The 20,613-nt window shown below is 42.8% G+C and overlaps 1 protein-coding gene across 1 annotated transcript in view; it reads left to right on the forward strand.

Moving 5' to 3' along the window:
* The window catches only part of LOC117538857 (mediator of RNA polymerase II transcription subunit 13-like), a 39,608-nt gene extending 22,757 nt beyond the window's left edge, over window positions 1-16,851 (forward strand). The window contains exon 3 of the mRNA XM_034204800.1: window positions 16,800-16,851. Within this exon, the coding sequence (XP_034060691.1) occupies window positions 16,800-16,819 (20 nt within the window). The 3' untranslated portion in view covers window positions 16,820-16,851. The remainder of the gene's footprint in view (window positions 1-16,799) is intronic.
* Window positions 16,852-20,613: the final 3,762 nt, after the last annotated feature.

The raw sequence follows: 20,613 nt of genomic DNA on the forward strand, positions 1-20,613 counted from the left end.
GCAGCAGATATTTGACAGATGTTCTCACTGCTGCTGTGGAGAGTGCTTTACTCAGACTGCACAAGCTTGTGTAATAGAGAAAGATACAGTGTACATTTCAATTAGGCTTTGTTTGTATCACTAACAGGATCTAAGATAACTTGTTTCCTTGCCTACGCAACACTCCCAGACATCAAAACTCTGTCTACAAATCATGTAATAGATATCAATTAACGATGATGATTTTACTTTGTAGTGATCACAGCACAAATTCAGCATCCAGACCAAAAATGCATAACAAGAAGTAACACTTTCTCAGAATAAAGCAAAACTATGAGTTTAAAAGAAAAAAAAACTAAGTCAAGCAAAATAAAATTAATTTCAAAAATAAAAACTATAAATTCCAAACAAATCATTTGTGTAATCATGTAAACTATAAGTATTTTGTCTTTGTTTTAACATAGATTTTTGTTTGCAGTTCTTGTTTCTTCTTTCTCAATGATCAGACTTTTGCTCTCGCTGCAGCTCTCTCGTTTGCGCTCCCTCATTTTTTGTTTGAGATTTTGACACAAACATCCCAGGTGGGCGGGACTTTCAGGGGTGTGTCCCCATTGGCTACTCAGCTTTTGAGTGACAGCCCACTACACCACAGATCATACAGTGCAACTCATGTAGCAAACTCCGGAGTCCACTCGGCCATGTTAGTGTCGGTGTCTCCTGGGGGGTTTTCATGAACATATCGGACTTATCTTCTGGATTGCTGTGCATTATACTTGTGTTGTGTAGTTTATACTTTATTCCAACTTTAAATATTTTAATACCTGAACACACTGCTGCTGTTAAATAATTTCCCAATTTGGGATTGATAAAGTGTCTGTCTATTTATTTTATAGATTAAAAAAACACATCTATGTATTTTTAAGCTAAAGGTGATACACAATATAAACGGTATACTATTATTTTTACATTTCAAAAGCATATATTGCTATGTTTAGGACAAACAATTAAAGACTGCTTTAGAGCTGAAGCATTCATACACAATGGATAAAACCGGTGTTGTTTCATTCTATATCCTGTGAGAAAATTATATACATTTAGCATTAAAAATTCGACATACTATTCCTAGCCTGAGGAAGATATGAATAATCAACAGATTTGAATGGAATCTCTAACATTTTCATGTAGAATAAAGACAAAAGAGTGATTATACAAATTACATTTATTGAAATTTGAACCAGAAGATGAAGTCTCAAATAATGTTTTAAATAAAACGGCATAAAACAAAAAGGTGGATAATAATAAAATCTATTAAATGTATATGTAAAGACATTTGGTCAAATTAAATGACACTGAGCCAGTGATAACAGTAACGCCAGCGTGGATGAAGCTGGTGCAGTTCTCATTCATAACACTCCGTTCGATGTCTCACTATGGGATGCGCCTCATCGCGGAGCAAACAGAAGCATCAATCTCATTACGCCAATCCTGATTGGCTGGTGATCTTGACGTCAGCATCAGGGAATTCACCCCCTATAAGTAGCTTGCGCCACGGCGCATGCGTCATTCAAACACCTCTTCTCGCTTCAGAGCACATCTCTATAGCCGGACAAGCTTAACGGTCCACAGACTGAACCCAAATATAACCATTTCGGTCGACGGGCGCTCGCCGGCTACTCTTTCTGCTTTGCAGGAAGACGGTAGTACTAACGCCAGTTAGTATTGAAATCGGCCTCGCCGTTCTCTTTCCCCGGAAAGTACGGTAGGTCTGATTTTTTCAAGCTAGCAACACACCTGTTGCAAGCTCGCTCCCTCACTACCGACACCACGGTAGCGAGGAAGTTTTTTATTTTCTCTTCCCCACGGAGGAGGAAAGGATTAAAGGAGCATACTGTCACACCAGTCAGTATTCTCCGGGAATAAAAGACCCACACCGTCCTTTTCTCCGGATTAAGGACAGGGTGGCAACACCTTTTTTCTCCCAACTTACCTGTTGAGAGCGGGTCCTCTCCACGCCACGAGGCGAACAAGATGGACGCCTCTCTCCCTCACACCAGAGGAGTCAGGGACTCGGTGGCTCGACTCTGCGGCTGCGGGTTGAAGATCTCGGGTACAGACACACACCAGGTCTGCTCGTCCTGCCTCGGGCTGGAACACGCCCGAGGCGCTATCGACAACCCCGGCTCGTGCGGACATTGTGTCCACTTCACCGTGAAGAGCCTCCGCCGACGGCTAGCACGCCAAGCTAGCCTGTCGGAGCAGGACCCCCCCCATGTCCACTGATCTGCCGGCCGGCAGTCAAGACGCGGGGGCGTCCGCCGCAGAGAGTGAACCCCTCTCCGTGTCGGTCTGGGGCTCATTATCTGCGATGGCTGCAGAACCGGAATCCCGCGCCCTGGCAGGCCGGAACCCGGTGACGGCAAGACACGCGGGAACGGGACCCCACGCTTTACCGAGCTGGGGCTCCCGGTTAGACCTCACCATGGTCTCACCCGCGGAGGATGTCCTCGAGCTGGACTACGATGAGGACGAAGAGGACGCCTCGGTGTTCCTCCTGTCCGAGTCGGATGAACATGAAGAGGACATCTTCATCTTCAGGCTCAGGCTGCTCTCCCGGGCGATAGCACACCAGCTTCGCCCTGTCTGAGCATGGACCTGCAGGCCGTGTGTAAACGCGCCGCGACCAGACTCGACATCCCGTGGCCTGAAATGGCCAAGGAGACCTCCAGGTCCCGCTACGAAGGGAAACATTTTCCCCAAGCAGCGCGGACGAAGAGGCAACTCCTTCCGGTCTTCCCGGAGATGTTGGATGAGGTGTAGGTCTCGTGGAGAGACCGGCCCTTCAGCAACAAGGTCCCAATCCAGGGTGCCTCCTCCCTAGACTGTGACGGAATGGAGAAGCTCGGCCTGCTCCGCATACTGCCCACGGAACCGCTGGTAGCGGCCCACCTCCTACCGAGGATGGGCCCGTCACCAAGCAGGAACCCCACGCTGCCAGCAAAGTCGGACCGATTTCAGTCGACAATGACTGAACGGTCCTACAAAGCCGCAGCGTTGTCCGCCAGGGCCCTGAATGTGTCCTCGCTGCTAACCGCTTACCAAGCGGAGCTCTGCGAGGACCTGTCGGGTAATCCGGGGGCAGCCACTCTGGACGAGATGGCAGCGGTCACGGACATTTGTCTCCGTGTCCAACGCTGCGCCGTCCAGGCCACGGGCAAGGCAATGGGGATCATGGTGGTGCAGGAAAGAGAGAGATGGCTCAACCTCACCAACCTCCCAGACCGGGAAAAGGAGGATGTGCTGGATATGCCCATCGTTCCCGAGGGAATTTTCGGCTCCGCTCTCGCCTCCATGCAAAGGAGGTGTGAGTCGAAAAAGAAGGAGGACGAGGCACTCCACCTCTGCCTCCCTATGAATACAGAGTACTCCCCTTCGGTCTGTCTCTCAGTCCAAGGGTGTTTGTACGATGTACGGAAGCCGCGATAGCCCTGTTAAGACAACAGGGTATTCGCCTGGCGACCTACCTGGACGACTGGCTGCTTCTCGCACAGTCGGAGCAGGAGGCTGTTACGCAGACAAATGTCTTCGTAAAGCACCTGCTCAACCTGGGTTTCATAATAAACACAGCGAAGAGCATGTTGTGCCCCGCGCAGACTATACTCTTCCTGGGTTTACGCCTGAACTCGGTGCCCTTTTCAGCTTGCTTGTCAGCGGAAAGAGTGAAAGCTTTCAGAGCTTGTCTCGCTCTTTTCCAGCTGCGCAAACATGTTCTCTTCAGATCATGCCTGCGATTGCTGGGGCTCATGGCGTCAGCCATCCTGGTCGTACGACTGGGACGCTTACACATGAGGGAGTTTCAGTGCTGGGTGGCCGCCCTAAAACTAAACCCTGCGCGCCCAGTGATGGGACTCTGGAGCAGAGACCTCCAGCGGGCGCACATAAATTACCTGGAGCTTTTAGCGGTGTTTCTCACCCTAAAACGCTTTCTGCCTTTCCTCAGGGGACATCACGTCCTCGTGAGGACAGACAATACGACCACAATATCGTATATTAACCGCCAAGGGGGTTTGCGTTCTCTCCAGTTACACACACTGGCGCGCAAACTGATCCTATGGAGCGGTAGACGTCTCCTCTCTCTGAGAGCGACGCACGTACCGGGAGTGATGAACCTCGGGGCAGATCTACTGTCCCGAGGTATACCACTTTATGCAGACTGGACTCTACATCCAAGGATTGTGAGCCAGCTGTGGGTGCGTTACGGCAGAGCCGCGGTGGATCTGTTCGCATCGAAAGACAACGCTCAGTGTCAGCTGTTCTTTTCGATGGGCGATCTAAATGCACCGTTAGGCGTGGATGCACTCGCGCACGATTGGCCCCCGGGCCTTCTGTACGCGTTCCCACCCCTGGCTCTGATACCCCCAACTCTGGCCAGAGTGAGAGAGCAACGCCACACACTTATCCTGATAGCTCCGCACTGGCCAGCTATGTACTGGCTAGCGGAGATATATCAGCTGCTGTGCGGGCAGCCATGGCAGCTGCCACTACGCAGGGACATACTGTCCCAAGCGGGGGGGGGCGATCTTTCACCCACACCCAGAGCGCTTGGCTCTATGGGCCTGGCCCGTGAGTGGTACAATCTGAATACAGTGTGACATGAAGCTGACCCTGGCAGCTGCCAAGCGAGCCAGTGGTACTCATGCACTATCTGTACAGTCTTCATGCACTCAGTTCGCCCCAGGGCAAACAGAGTGTGGTTGAAGCCCAACCCTGCCTTTATCTTAAGGCGGTTGGTTCAGGTACCACATTTGACATTGAGGCATCCTCCCCACCACGGTATTCCTTCGGGGAACAGCGGCCGGATTTGCCGTGTCTAGCCCGTGCTGTACGCACGTACAGGGACAGATCAAGGGTGCTTCGTCATAATGACCAACCCCTTGTGTCCTGGGCTAACCCTTATAAGGGCAAGCCTGTTACTAAGCAACGGCTCTCCCACTGGTTTGTGGAAGCAATTGCTTTGGGGCCCATACGAGTCAGAGTTCGCAGGCACCCTCGGGTCCGCGAGCTCTTTCGACTCAGGGTCTGGCTGCATCCTGGGCTCTGTCCAGGATGTCTCCCATCCAAGACATTGGTGCAGCGGCGAGCTGGTCCTCGCCGCTCACTTTTGTCCGCCTCTTAACAGGCTGAACGTTCTGCTCCCAGTGTGACTCAAGCAGTGCTGGGCACCTGGTTGAGTCAGAGCTCTACCTGTTAAGTTCTGGTTGGTTTGGTGATTTTCGAGATAAGCTCGTCTGACAATACGGGAGCTACAATTTCCCATAGTGAGACATCGAACGGAGTGTTATGAATGAGAACTATAGGTTACTTACGTAACCCCAGTTCTCAGAGTAACATGAAGTGAGATGTCTCACCAGACGGCCCTCCTTGCTATGGTGAAGCGAGAAGAGGTGCTTATTTTGAATGACGCATGCGTCGTGGCGCAAGCTACTTATAGGGGGTGAATTCCCTGACGCTGACGTCAAGATCACCAGCCAATCAGGATTGGCGTAATGAGATTGATGCTTCTGTTTGCTCCGCGATGAGGCGCATCCCATAGTGAGACATCTCACTTCATGTTACTCTGAGAACTGGGGTTACGTAAGTAACCTATAGTTCTTTCTTCATGCCCCCCCTCCGTGCTGTCCCATCAGAGGAAGTGGGAAAACGGGATAAGACCCTGGACGCCACGCTGTCTCAATGATCCACACTGTTAATATGAGAGGAAAATAAATGTTTTAGGAAATGAAAAATATGAAGTTAACAAATAAAACACAGCTCATGGACGGTAGGTTTTCCTACAAAGTTAACTCAGCCTCCATTGATTTTCATATCAAATTAGCGTGTTAATAAAATAAGCTATCATGGCTTATACTTGCATATCTAAACAGAATCATGAAAACCTGTTGGTAGAGTCAGGCACACAAGTCTGTTTGAGTGTGTGCGCCGGTGTCTGAACGCTCACTCACTGCTAGCTATGTAGCTAACTGTTAGGCTACTTAGCTTGCATTGTTATGGATCTAAAGGTAGTACAAGCTAACTTTCATAGCACAGCTTTACTTCTCACTTAACACAATAAAGAAACAGACCGTATAGCACAAACAACACAAATGATCAATACTTACATATATTTTCACTTGTAGTATTATAATAATTGAAATGCTGGTTCTTCTGGGGGTCTTCTGTCCACGCTCAGCTAGCTACCGCACCGCAGCTGCCTGCACTGTACAATCGCTGGAGGACTGGGCTGTCACTCAAAAACTGAGTAGCCAATGGGGACGCACCCCTGAAAGTCCCGCCCACCTGGGAGGTTTGTGTCAGAATCTCAAACAAAAAATGAGGGAGCGCAAACGAGAGAGCTGCAGCGAGAGCAAAAGTCTGATCATTGAGAAAGAAGAAACAAGAACTGCAAACAAAAACCTATGTTAAAACAAAGAAAAAATACTTATAGTTTACATGATTACACAAATGATTTGTTTGCAACTTATAGTTTTATTTTTGAAATTTATTTTATTTTGCTTGACTCAGTTTTTTTTCTTCTTTTAAACTCATAGTTTTGCTTTATTCTGAAAAAGTGGTGCTTTATCTTTATGATACAAAACTATTCCCATAGGGGAGGGGATACAACAATGTGGTTATAATGGAAGTATATGGTACAAATCTTGTAGGTTAACAGTCCCTCATTTATTATTCAGATGGATCAACTGATTACACTAATAATAAAGTCAAAATAGTTTTTAGAATATTGAATTATAGTGTATTTAAAAAAAAAAGCAGTTACTGGTATACGATCAAAACTGGTATCTAAAGGGTTACATTTGTATCGTAATTAATTAAATCATTATGTAAATTCTTCATGAAAAATGTGAGGGAAAAAATTAGAAAAATATTGATCCGTCATCATTTTATTGCAGTTCAAATACAAATATGTTATGTTAACATTCCCAATGTTACTTTTTTTAACAGGGCATTAAGTGCAAATTGAAATTGTTTACAAAATATGAAAATATATTAAAAGATTATACAGATAATACAAAATAGGACCAATGTTGTCAATGGCTGCCTACTCCACTCTCCCCCATCTCATAGAAGTTTCCAAAGATTTTCATAATCATGCTTTTTGGTCTCAATTTTTCTGGATCTTGCTTTCGGATTGTTAGCTAAGCAATGGCTTTGTAGCCAAGTCTTGACATATACCTCTGGTCTGAACTTGTTCAGTGGAGGGCCAACACACTTGATGAAAAGCAAGGCTGACATGCTTTTTACCTCGAGGGAGCTTCTAGTTGTGGTTAAAATGTTCATTTGACTAAACCCACGTTCACACTCAGCTGTGGAGATGACCAGAGTGTTCACTACTTGAAGGAGGGGTTTCAGCTCTTCTGGTGCTGGTGGTATCATTTCATCAACAGTTTTGAGTCTTACCAGCTAGCTAACACGAGAGAAAAACGTAGCTAAACTCCAAACTAAGTTGTTATTGCTGCTTATGTCCATAGATTCCACCTTTGGTGACTAAAGTAGTGAGTAATGACTAAGATTACTGACTCTTGACTGACCTGAAATGTTATTTTTAGTATTTTTAAATATGAAGTCCCTCAGATCGCGTTGTCCTCCTGGTTGCTTGGCCATTGTGATGACCGTTACCTGCGCTTCTGGCATCGATCAAACAGGCGCATCACGGTGCTCTAGGGCACTCGCATAGTATAGCGTCAGTGACTTGGTAAAAATGTCATTGCGTGTGTGCATGCTCCCTCGCCCACAGTATTTTACTCAAAATGCGCAAAATTAATGTTGAAATAGCAGTAATACCAGTGCCACGTTCATTGATACAATTACATAAGGGATGGAAAGGGGGAATGGCAGTTTTAGAAGGGGGATGATTTTGACCGTTTTTATTTCAGGGGGGATGCCATCCCCCCTCATCCCCCCTCAACTCGAGTACTGCCGGTATACCGTACCGAAATCAGATCTGGTTTTCGATACTTTTTCGATTTTTTTATTTTTTATATATATAAAGTGAGGCGTAACATCCTTAAACCCACGCCCAAACCGCCAGCCAATCAGATTGCGCGTCTTGCAACGGTTTCGGTGATTGGCTTGATTGCCAAGCAACGCCCTTCACCTTCCTCCTGAACGTCTGAGCCTTTCGGTTAGCTTTCGTTTTTTCATTAGCTCGATGTCGGCACGAAAATCTAAAGTGTGGCTGCATATGACTGCCAGTCTGAATGGTGGGGTCTGTAACCACTGCCAGTCTGAATGGTGGGGTCTGTAACCACTGCAAGAAGTTTATTTCTGGGAAAGGCGGCAACACATCCAACCTCTCAAAACATTTGCTACTGTCACATACAATCAGAGTACAGGAATGTACAGTCTTCAAGCCTGTGTTGTCAAACGTGTTTTTCATTGTTTGTTCAGTACTAAAAGGTTGAAGTCCCACAATTAATTGTAATATTCATTTGACATGTTAACTATATCATAAAGAGCTTCAATTTTTCCCTTATGCAACATGAAAGTATCACGATATGATAGTATCGGTATCGTTCAGTGGTATCGGTATCGTAAAAAAGCCAACGATATGCATCCCTAACAAGAAGCCACATATCAAATGTCTTGCGGTGGGACATTTTAGCATTACCTCCTCAATTTGCAAGCTGTTAGCTGGCTGCCTTCACCACCAATTATGACTCCCTTTGAGTAGCACTTTGAGGTCTAAAGTTAATAAGGATCTTGGCCCATGTAATTACATTTTACAGCAATTGCTTACTTAGGATTGAGGAAGTGTCACTGAAAGGATTTTGTCGCTATTCTTTTATATGTCTATGCAGAACAGTGAGATGTTCTCTGCTATTGCTCAATTTAATATATTTAACTAGATAAATCAATGTATCAAAGTAAAGGGAGCATTATTAGGGGAGTAATACTCTGACTTAAGGCGGTAATACACTTAGTCACTTTTGCTGTTCGTATTTCTTATGTGTTATGGACTTTAATTAACTGGGAAAATATCACAATCTGCTTGAGGTAAAGTCACAAAATGTCTTATTTGTCCGATTAAGACTTCACAACCTCAAAGTATTCAATTTACTCTAATTAATATAACTGTTAATTAAAATGAAGCTGGATTTACTACAAATTAGACTAGGCTGTTACACGGGGAGTTTCGTCGTTTAAGTGTTGAGTCTTAAAGAGCTACACACCTGAGTTTCTATTCACTGAGTAATTGTTGGGTTATATTCCCCCCCCCCTCGACTTCTTGCTCTTTTCTCTCTCACCTGTGTCAGTCTGTTGCTGCTGGGGATTTTTCGTCTCAACCTGTTTATTGCTTGTTCCTTGGCTGACCTAGTCATTACATTAAAATAAGTTGCTTTTGTTATGGCAATTTGTCCAGTTCAAGTAGTATCATGATATTTAGGATTTATCTCAGTCCTGAAATGTTATTGTATTTATGTACAATTCTACGGTGCTTGATATATCTTTTTTGTGCAGTCCTAAACCACTACTATGTGAGTGTAAATATTGTACTTTTATTGTACTTTAAAATGTATTTAGTATATTTTATTCTGCTGTTAAGAATTAACTTTTGATACTATTCATTGAATACAAGGTCTGAGTACTTCTTCCTCCACTGGTTGCTTTCAGCGTTGGCTACAAATAGTTGTGAGTATATGGGGAGTTACACGAACGTTCAGAAAATCCGTTAGAAATAGCAGGAAACTCAAGTATTAAGTTTCTCTTAAGATCTAACAATCTAATTCAGTTGCTTTGCATCGCTGTCAGTAGATAAAATCATATTGAGCAGCCAGTTGTTTCAAATGAAAAACAGTTTTTGCAAATACATGTCAGATCCATTTACTCTTCTTTGTGTTATTATTCCTACTCATCCATTCAGTAAAATGTATTAATACATATATGACTGAACAGCTAAAGCCACATTTATCTTGGAAAATCACTAGTTTAATTATGTTTTGAGTCAGACAAAAATATAAAAGTAGTGTAAAAGGGCATGTTTTAAATAGACGGTTCATAGTGTTTCTTTCAGCAGAGCAGTGAATGGGTGAGTTTTCATAAGGCGTGTTTTCATAAGAGGATATTGCCTAACAAACAATTTTGCAGTCAAGTCCTGCTTAAAAAGACAACTGCTTTAATTGCAACTTCTGATAAACATAACACACATTAGAATTGTTGCACCAACAACACAGCAGCCTCATTAGGCTGTTGTTTGTTTTTTAACTCAAATTATGGATAAAAATACAACCTCATTATATTTACACCACATTCATTATTTTTTCAGCACACCCGCCAGCAGCTATTAGACAGATATAAATAATCTAAACTGTTTTGTGACCTGTGAAACTGAGAATAGTCTCACATTTACGCACGGAGGCGTCCACCGGAAGGGGAGGGACTTCGCCTCTCTATAGAGAGGCGAAGTCCCGCCCATCTACTTCCGACCCATGGGACCTTATTTCGGAAAAATTATGTATTACGATTCGGTTTGAATTGTGCCACGAATTATAATATGATGTTTGTCAATCTTAAAAAATCATTTCCATGTCAAAACAGTCACAGTTTGTCGTAAAACTGTTGAAATATAAGACTATGAAAAGTATGCAACTAGAAAGACTACAAATCCCAGAGTCGCATAAGTGATGTCATAACTGATGTCACAATTGTTTTCCTCCACTAAATAAGAGATAGCTAAGATAAGATAACTTTAACAAGATGCCTGTGTGCTTAGTACCAGGTTGTAATCATACCAGCATACTGCTAGTGAATTGTACGACCGGCCCACTTCAGTACCGGCCCACCGGGAAAGCTCCCGGTATTCCAAATGGCCAGTCCGCTCCTGGAGGGAACTGTGGGATTTTAGCCTTTGCAGACCATTTACATGCACAAAAACATATATAACACACTACAGGAAAGAAAAAAAACCCAAAAGCATAATTACGTTCTTTAACTTTAACTATCAGTACAAACACTAGATAGATATTTTTTGTTGGCTACAATATTCATGCAAACAGAGGACAAGGTGGGACAGGGAAGGAATATAGTGCTTCATTTATTTATATTTTCTGATGCTTGGCTGCTGCTCGCTTCCATAACATCCCTTCCTCTTAGAGCTAAATACCTCTTCTGCTCTGGAAATCCTGCTACCCACTTTTCAGGCGCTTCAAGTAGCACATTTGATCTCTTGCTGACTCCCTATGAGTTTATTTGACATCATAAAGGGATCACAAACGCTGCCTGTGAGTAGAGCTAATAAACACAACTGATTCTAATACAAAATCTTGTGATTATGGCAGCTGTCGTGATGAAGAAGCCTTGGATCCCACAGTGTCACTGGAGTGTAGGACTAATCTAAATAAATCATACCTTTTGAGATCGTGCCAGTAGTATGAGTAGCTATGATCCAGTGTTACCTCCCTACTCCTCTCCCACTGTACTCCAGCACTCTCTGATATTGTCTTTGGTTCAATTTTAAGTGTTTTATCATCACGTTCAACACACGTGTGGCTTGCTTTCTATAACTCAGATGGCATTTGCTTTTGTGTGTGGGTTAAGTACATTTTGAGAGAAAACAGAATTAATTTGTTGAGTCACATGAGTTTTCAGCATTTTGCCAGCGCAGCCAAAGACAATGTGACATATAGTATTTTGAACACGAGTCATAAATATGAATGCACACACACACTAGCACGCAGGCTGTCATACACACACACACACACACACACACACACACACACACACACACACACACACACACACACACACACACACACACACACACACACACACACACACACACACACACACACACACACACACACACACACACACACACACACACACACACACAAACACACAAACAGAGACAATGGTTTATGTATGACTGTACATACGATCTGGACCTTGTTATAATCCAGCAGAAGTGTCATGCTCTGTGGCTTTGCATCTACTAACATGTCACATGTGTGCATGTAAATACTGACAGTACAAGCTGTCAAAGATTCATTTATCACATTTCAATGATGATGTATAAAAGAGATACATTTTGTATTGCCTTTTAAAAGTTGGTGGGTAAAGATTTTTCACGTTTTTTTACTTAACGTGAGAAGCGTGTAACCAATGATATTAACGCTACAGCTGGTAACTTTATTAAAAAATAACTGTAAATATACTATATACTGACAGTAATGCATGAGACATATAATCTGGGACAAAAATCAAGACACATTTCAACTTAAAATCAAAAGTGCTTTAGTTCAGTGCTGCCTGTGTGTGAAGGCGACAGAGCATGAACCCTTATAGCTGCTGTAGAAACCAGCGTTGGTTAAAATTACTGTAAGGTGTTTCTCATCTGAGGCGAATGACTAAAACATGTGTCTGAGTCGTGTCCGGTGCAAACAAGCTTCAGTCACAGCTGGCTGCATACAGACACACAATCAGCAGCCACATTACAGCGACCAGAGACGGGAACAAATGAAAGCTCAATTAGCCTTCAAAGAACGAATATAATTTGCCGGCCTTTAAACTACATAGAGCGGTATACACATGAAGTCAACATTTAGGTTTATTTTTGTCTTTGTTGTATTAAACAGACATTTCTGTAGCATTTCTTCTAACAGACCACACAAAGTACTATCTAGGAAAAAAAGAGTAACACATTCTTCAGCCTTTATGTCATCTGATATTTCTTGTGAAGTACCAAAATAGCCTTGTTAGATGTGCTTGTGTAGAGTCACCATCTGAGATGCATGAGAGTGTTATAGGTGATTTTTGGGGTCAAATTAGGATTTTCAGTTTTTTTCCAACCTCTTTTAACATAAAAAAATGTAAATTGTGTCAAATATTGCAATGAGATATCGTTAAATGTGCAGTGAAAAAACACTGTGTTTACGATTCTTACTTGATAGAGTTAAATCGGGGTTTTGATATATAGACAAAACCTTATGATTTAAGAGCAGATAACGTTTTCAAACTAATTAACTCCTTAGTCGAGGACATCCCTATTACACTGAACAAAAATATAAACGCAACACTTTTGTTTTTGCTCCCATTTTTCATGAGATGAACTCAAAGATCTAAAACATTTTCTATATACACAAAATAACCAGTTCTCTAAAATATTGTTCACAAATCTGAAAAAATCTGTGATAGTGAGCACTTCTCCTTTGCCGAGATAATCCATCCCACCTCACAGGTGTGGCATATCAAGATGCTGATTAGACAGCATGATTATTGCACAGGTGTGCCTTAGGATGGCCACAATAAAAGGCCACTCTGAGACGTGCATTTTTGCTTTATAGGGGGGGTCTGGGAGGGTCCGAAAACCAGTCAGTATCTGGTGTGAGTGGTAGGGGTAGGGGTAGGGTTAGGGTTAGGGTAATGTTGTGAATCGAGTGGCCCATGGTGGTGGTGGGGTTATGGTATGGGCAGGCGTATGTTATGGACGACGAACACAGGCCACTCGATTCACAACATTACCCTAACCCTAACCCTAACCCTACCCCTCACACCAGATTGGTGTGACTGGTTTTCGGACCCCCCCAGACCCCCCCAATAAAACAAAAATGCACGTTTCAGAGTGGCCTTTTATTGTGGCCAGCCTAAGGCACACCTGTGCAATAATCATGCTGTCTAATCAGCATCTTGATATGCCACACCTGTGAGGTGGGATGGATTATCTCGGCAAAGGAGAAGTGCTCACTATCACAGATTTTTTCAGATTTGTGAACAATATTTTAGAGAAATGGTTATTTTGTGTATATAGAAAATGTTTTAGATCTTTGAGTTCATCTCATGAAAAATGGGAGCAAAAACAAAAGTGTTGCGTTTATATTTTTGTTCAGTGTAATTAAAAAGAAAAAAAAAAGTTAAATAACATTACAGGGAATTCTAGGATTAACTTTTTGACTGCCTTGACTTTTAAATAACTTACTCTGCGGTACTCGGTGAATATTTGTTTCATGTCTCTATTGGAAGTGTAATTGGTTGCATAAGAGATGCATTGGGATCACCATTTAAACTAACATAATTGTCAACAGAAAGAAGAAAAGAAAAATCACCATACAGAATGTAAAAGTAAACTTTAAAACATCAATATATATCAATTATTGAATGTGTAAGAAAATAAATGCTGAAAGACACGTTGCCTTTTCTTGATTACCCCCTTTTGTTATTACGTTTTTGCTCCATGTGTTTATTTCCAAATGATTCCTGTAAGGCTGCAGAGAGGAGCTTTGTTTTCAATAATCATCTTCTCCACTGGAGTTCCCCAGGGCTCACTACTGGGCCTCTGTCTTTTCTCTTATAGACGCTTGCCACATCCCATAGTTTTCTCCTGCTGCTCTGAAACCGGCAACACTGTACTCCTTTACTTTATATCCTCTGACAGCTGGGAGTATGACACATGGGGACTGGTAAAGTTTCATCTCAGCCGAGCATTGTTCGTCTGTTCTTGCCTCCCTGACATCTCTAGTCGAACCCTTGTCCAGTATCTTTAGCTCAACCTTGACAAGACTCTGCTGCTGTTTTCTTTGGCAACACCTTTGAAAGACCTCCCTGTCAATACTGGCAACACTGCAGAGGCTTAGATAACACACTGAGGTGTGAGCTTCACATCATAGCCGTTCTCAACACATCTCCCAAATGAGACTATCCCCAACCACATTACACAATGTTATTCCATCCCTGCATCCTATCCAAGGAGCTGCAGCCAGAATTGTCCTCAGTGTCCTAACATTTCCCTTTCTCCTGCCATACATACTGACTTTAAAAACAAAACTCATTTTGTACTTTCAGGTCATGACCTAGACTTCTGTCCATGCTCTCTCTTCTGGTACAATTGTCCAATTATTTATCCCTCTCCATGCAGTGGCTTTGCTGTCTCCTTTATTCCCTGTAGAGGAATGACTTTCCTACCTGAGTTGGATGAACATTAGTCATTACCTCTTCCCCATCAGACGTTCAAAACCTATATCTGAGTCAGTTTTAAAGCACTTTCTTTAAAAAATAAATAATTAACCTCTTACTAATACTTTGTCCAATACTTCTTTAAGGATTTCTGGAGATGAATATAACAAAAATTAAAGGTGCATTTATTTTCAAAGAAAGTAAAATATGCGTTTGTATTGGTTAGATGCTAAATTAAATACTTAATTAATTAACTTAATACTAAATACTAACCCTAACCGTTTTTTTGTTTTTAATTCTGAGTGTACAAAAGTGTTAAACAATCCTTAAACAACAATTTCATTAAATGTGCAGATGTCCTTTATCATAAATAAAGATTCATTAATCAGTGTTGTGCGGTGCAGGCTCTGAACCCTTCAGCTCTTTCAGTGGGTTGGTGGCTTGTGAAATGTAAATGCTGTTGCACTCATCACAAATTACTCTGAATGAAATGCATCAGCCAGATCATGAACATGGTAATGTCATTTTTGTTTGTCAGCCAACAAATATGCTAAACTCCAAACAAAAAAGGAGAACTAAAATAAGATTGATTATGGATTTGCAGAGTGTGTGGCTGTAGCGTTATCTTGTTAGGAGCATCTACAGCAGACAAATAAAACGAAGGGCTGATGACTTACACCATAGGCGAGGCTCCCTGGTGTGTGTCACCAAAACGGCATGTGGTCAAGGTGAATGCAGGAGCAGGAGGAAGAGTTAGAGGGCCATTCACTTTACACTGTATCAGGTGTTTATCTATGCTGTATGATCACAATAATTTCATCTGAGGTGGCTGAAACATTCATCTTGTGTATCTCAGACCCATATCACATTGCAGAAGTGTTTTATTCATGGTCTTTAAGATGTATTTGTCACCCTTATATCAAGACTCCTAACGGAATTATCTATATGTTGTTGTTTTTTTACCAAGAGTCTTCCTTCCACCCACTGAATTTTTCTCTTCTTTCTTGAAACTGTAATAAAGCTGAGAGGAATACAAAGTAGGGGGAATCCAGCAGAAAAAAAGATTCTGACTGGAATCAATCCTAGCTGGGGGTGAATGTTGTTCCAGAGACGGGAGTCTTAACCACACTGTCTCAGAGAAATTATGTGCATACTTAATTCAAAAATGAAAGTAAAAAAAAAAGAAAACGACTTACTCAAATGCACAGGGATGCCAGGCAGTGATTTAACACCACATCTTTAAATAAACTAACAAATCAGTCACCTGTAAATCCCTTTTTGCCATTATCGTATTTTAAAAATGACTTAAAGCATAATTCAGCTGTCATCACAGCTAACTGTCAAAAGGAGAGCCAGCGAGATAGGACTGAATTAAAAACCTAGTCCATTATCAGCTCAGTGGTTGGCTGGTGTAACAAAGATATGTGACCAACAAGTGGATTAGAGCAGCAATGCTTATGAGACAATAATCAGAGATAATGGAATTACCAAAACAGAGAGAGGGAAGGAATTGGACATGACTTCAGGCACAGGGTTAAAAAAAAAAAAAAAACTGAACAAACTCTGCCAAATATGTCGGGGAGCGCCTCGTGTGTCTGTCTCCTGTGTTAGAAAGCTTCAGCTGGGTGCTGGGCCCTTCATAAACAAAGCTGGTTGCCATTTGTTGTGGAGCTGGAGCAGTTGTGAGTACAGCACACTGCATGACAATTTTATTTTGTGTGTGGCGCGACTGTGACTGTTATCATTCCTTGTGTGTGTTAGTAATTGGCCACGTGTGTGTGTTTGAGTGTGGGCTGGCAGAGGTTGCAAGGTAATTGTCCTGTGAAAAAGTGGTTTGCCAAATATGTGTGTGTGGTTGTGTGTGTGTGTGTATGTATCAGAACGCAGGACGGAGGGCTAACCTCTGCCTCCATCTGTCCACGTCTGGCTGTGAACTCATAATCTGGCCTGTGGAGACAAACCCTCCTCACCACTTGCCACCTGCTTCAGAAATGCAGGTTAGTTTGAGGTTATTACCGTTATGGATCCGCTGGCGAGGATGCTCGGTTAGTAATGTGACAGGATTCATTTCCTGTTTATTTAAGGGACTCTTTCATTATCTATAACAGGATCCAAATCCAATGTTATTTTACATTTGGATTTAACACTTGAAGGACGTAGCTTATAGTTTAATTCAGGGCACCTACCATTGAGCATTTCATATTTTATAGAAACGTGTTATGTCTACATTAGTGAAGTGTCTGTGTTTGATTTGTTCTAATCACGCACACCGCTGCTAACCAATTAAAAAAGGTTGCATTGCGACAGTGTCTAACAAAGGCATCAGCCAAAATGTTTTTGCTTGTTACTACTCTGCATTACAAAAGAATAAAGATGCAGCAGCAGATGTGCACTTCAAAAGCCTTTCGTTCCACCAGTTTATGTGTAGTTGGAACCACATAATTAGTATTTAATTCAGGACAGGTATTGAAACATTTACATCCTCTCCAATTAAAGCCCTACAAAGTCTGTCTCATTATTTGAATCTCTGAAAAATACACTAACCCAAGTGTAAACACGATTTACGGGGAGTTAAGTGCTGAGCTATTTATTCTCTCCTCTGGTTGCCTGGCAACCTCACAGTGATGACAAAACTCCAGGAAGTCGCTGCACCCTGCCGAAAAATACCCCCCCCCCCCCACATAACCCCCTGTAAAATAATGTTCCACTTAGGCTTTTGTGCAGATTAAACAAACGATAGAACTAGACCCAGATCACATATCGGCTAATAGCTTATTCCAGATAATGGCAACACTGTGCATGTTGTTATGTTATATCTCATTTACTTTTTACATGGGCAATGCACAAAGAACATCAACCTTACAAGATATGAAATTATTCTGCAGTTAGGTAGAAAATAGTACATTACAAGAAGACTAGAAATACAACATTACACACAATACTAGACTTTTAAAGAATATAAAATATAGTAGCCTACTAAGTAACTAACGAAAATAGATGGCGTCACAGAAATGCCCCACCAGCTCCAGCACATTGTACGTGATAGGCGAAGGGGAGAGACATCCCTAAGCGTTTGACCACAACAGAGCCGGCCAGTTAACCAATCAGAGCAGACTTGGCTCTGGTTTCAGACAGAGGGTGAAAAGAGGTGATGCAGCACAGGCAGTATGAGAAAAATAAAGACCTTCTTGAACATTAAACCATGTAAACATGTCACATTAGAGGAAAAAAACGAATATGAACCTGGAAATCATCATTATAGAGCCCCTTTAAGAAAGCGAATACACATATGTTCCAAGTTTTGATTTGTAATTCTCTAGTGCAGGTTTTTCTAGCAGTAGCAGACAGATACAGTATTTGCACCTGTGCACCTAATCACACTATCATATCCAGCGCAGTACTGCCACAATCTCCTACTTAGGGCCCTCCTTGAATCAGTGACGGATTAAGTGTTTTGCTGAAGTGCATCTGAGCAGCGGTTGTTAAGTGAATAGAGTACGCTGTCCATTTCACCTCGCTGATTATCGCAGCCTGGATGCAAACTGGTGATCCCAAAGTGCCAGCTCTTCGACTCATGTTGATTATGCCATTGAGCAGCTGTAAATTCTGTATACAGTGAAATATCACCTTTAAGGTCAAACTGGGGCCGACAAATTCTCAGTGCCAACATTATGTGCAATTTTAGGATCTGGGAGGTAGTTGGGAGTAATGATGTGTTTTATTATCCCTTGCCTCCCCTTTATTTCTCTTTATTCTCCTGCCTCATTCTTCTTCTGCCTCCACCCTACCTACCCAGCCTTTGTTACTTATAGCATCATAATGATACCATACAATGGCAAATTATCAAGTGGAGTTGTCACAGGCGATGCTCCAAGAGCTACACAGCAGTGCTCTGCCTGCTTAGCATTGTGCCAATGTGATCCCTGCATGCACAGCAGCAATAATGAGGGCTGTGCAAACACGTTGAAGCAATCCTCCCTGGATGCATGTTGAATACTGTTACACAGAGCAGGTGCCAGTGAGCTGTAAAGTGTGTTTCTGACCTGAAAACGTGGGTGAAAGTATTAATTTCTGTGCACACACATTTTGTTAGGAAGCCTTTTAAGGTTATGACTTCTAGATTAACAAGATAAGGGCCACACGGGTCAGTTCTGGTATAATAAAGCAACCAGGAAGTGAATTAAAGTGTCAATGAAAGTGAAAGAAACCTCAGTTAATGTTGAACAGCAACCTGATAGTAACATGTTCATAGTGCAAGCTGATATTCATCCCCACTGGCATTCCACATATTACAAAAAGTGAAATAAAAAGCACACCTCAGTTCCAATCCAGTCCTGATCTTAAATTACTTCCAAGACCCTTTTTCTGTCAACAAGTTTTACTTGGCATTTAATCTTTCCTCTGACGCTCGCCTCTTCCAGCCCTCTCTCCCCCCCCACCTCCTCCTCCTGCTACTCCTCCTCTTTTCAGGCTTTGTTGTGCTTTATTTTCTCTCTCCTCCCTTGTTTTTGGGTTGCTCTCTGTGATGTTAGGGTGGCGAATGTCTGCAAGCACGCTCAGTTCCTTGGCAAATAAAAGGTGGGGGTGTACGGGTGCCAATCAAGGCCTACTCCTTCTCTTTATTCCTTCAGGGGTTGTCTTCTTAGAAGCACAACTCAAACAGAGGGAATGAATAATTAGCCTCCCAATTTTTCCCTTGAATCGGGAACTGGGTCGCCGGCTGACACATGTCTCAATATGGAACAACCTCGCTGAAAGAGACAGACCTATGGAGGTATAAGAGCCCCCTTAAGAAATGCTGCTTCACCTAGGGACCCAGTCAGAGTGGTGGAGAGGAGACACTATTTTCTGTCTGGCTTTGGCTGGTGAAAAAGTGAGTCACATGTGGAAAGCGGCGATTCCATGGCAGCAAAAAAAAGGGAGAAAACATGAGCAAGAAAAAAGAGGGGAGGAGGGGCGGGACAAGGGAGAGATATATGTAGTGAGAGAGAAAGGGAGGGGAGTGTGCTTATGACGGGAATTCATGCTTTAAAAAGCAGAACACAAGTGGTTTGTTTGGAGGGAGAGAAGAACATCTGCGATTTCTCTCTGGGCAGTTAGATATGCAGTTGGTTTGTTGTTCTGCACTTTTCTTTTTTAAGTTCCTTGTTTGCCATGCTGCCAGCAAAAAGCAACTTACACTGACACATTTTCACTTCACACCTCCTGTTCACATCTCTCTCATTTCCAATCTGCGAGGAAGGATCAGTCTGTTCCTCGTTAATGACTGTTTTCAAACTGGACGGACGCATGTACAGTATGCTGTCACAGATTTACTGGTTGTTGGAAGGGGGAAACTTTTCTCTTACTTTTCCTGGAGAGGCAGATTAGGAGGGAGAGTGAGCGAGGAAACACGAAATAAAGCCGAGGAAAAAATTGCCTCAAGTCATGTTTACTTGTCTGTACATTTGTTGGGCAAGGACGGAGGATCTCTGATTTCCTTCCCGCCTCCTCTTCTTCTCTCCTCCCCTTGTGGGTTGTCAGGGCGTGGTGGCCTGTGACCTCCTGACCCAGAGAGAGAGAGAGAGAGAGAGAGAGAGAGAGAGAGAGAGAGAGAGAGAGAGAGAGAGAGAGAGAGAGAGAGAGAGAGAAGAGAGACTCTAGAAGAGGCTCTCTCTCTCTAGCTCTCCTCTCTCGTCTTATCGCGCTCTCTCT

Source organism: Gymnodraco acuticeps, unplaced genomic scaffold, assembly GCF_902827175.1.
Source record: "Gymnodraco acuticeps unplaced genomic scaffold, fGymAcu1.1, whole genome shotgun sequence".
In the NCBI taxonomy this organism is placed as follows: domain Eukaryota; kingdom Metazoa; phylum Chordata; class Actinopteri; order Perciformes; family Bathydraconidae; genus Gymnodraco; species Gymnodraco acuticeps.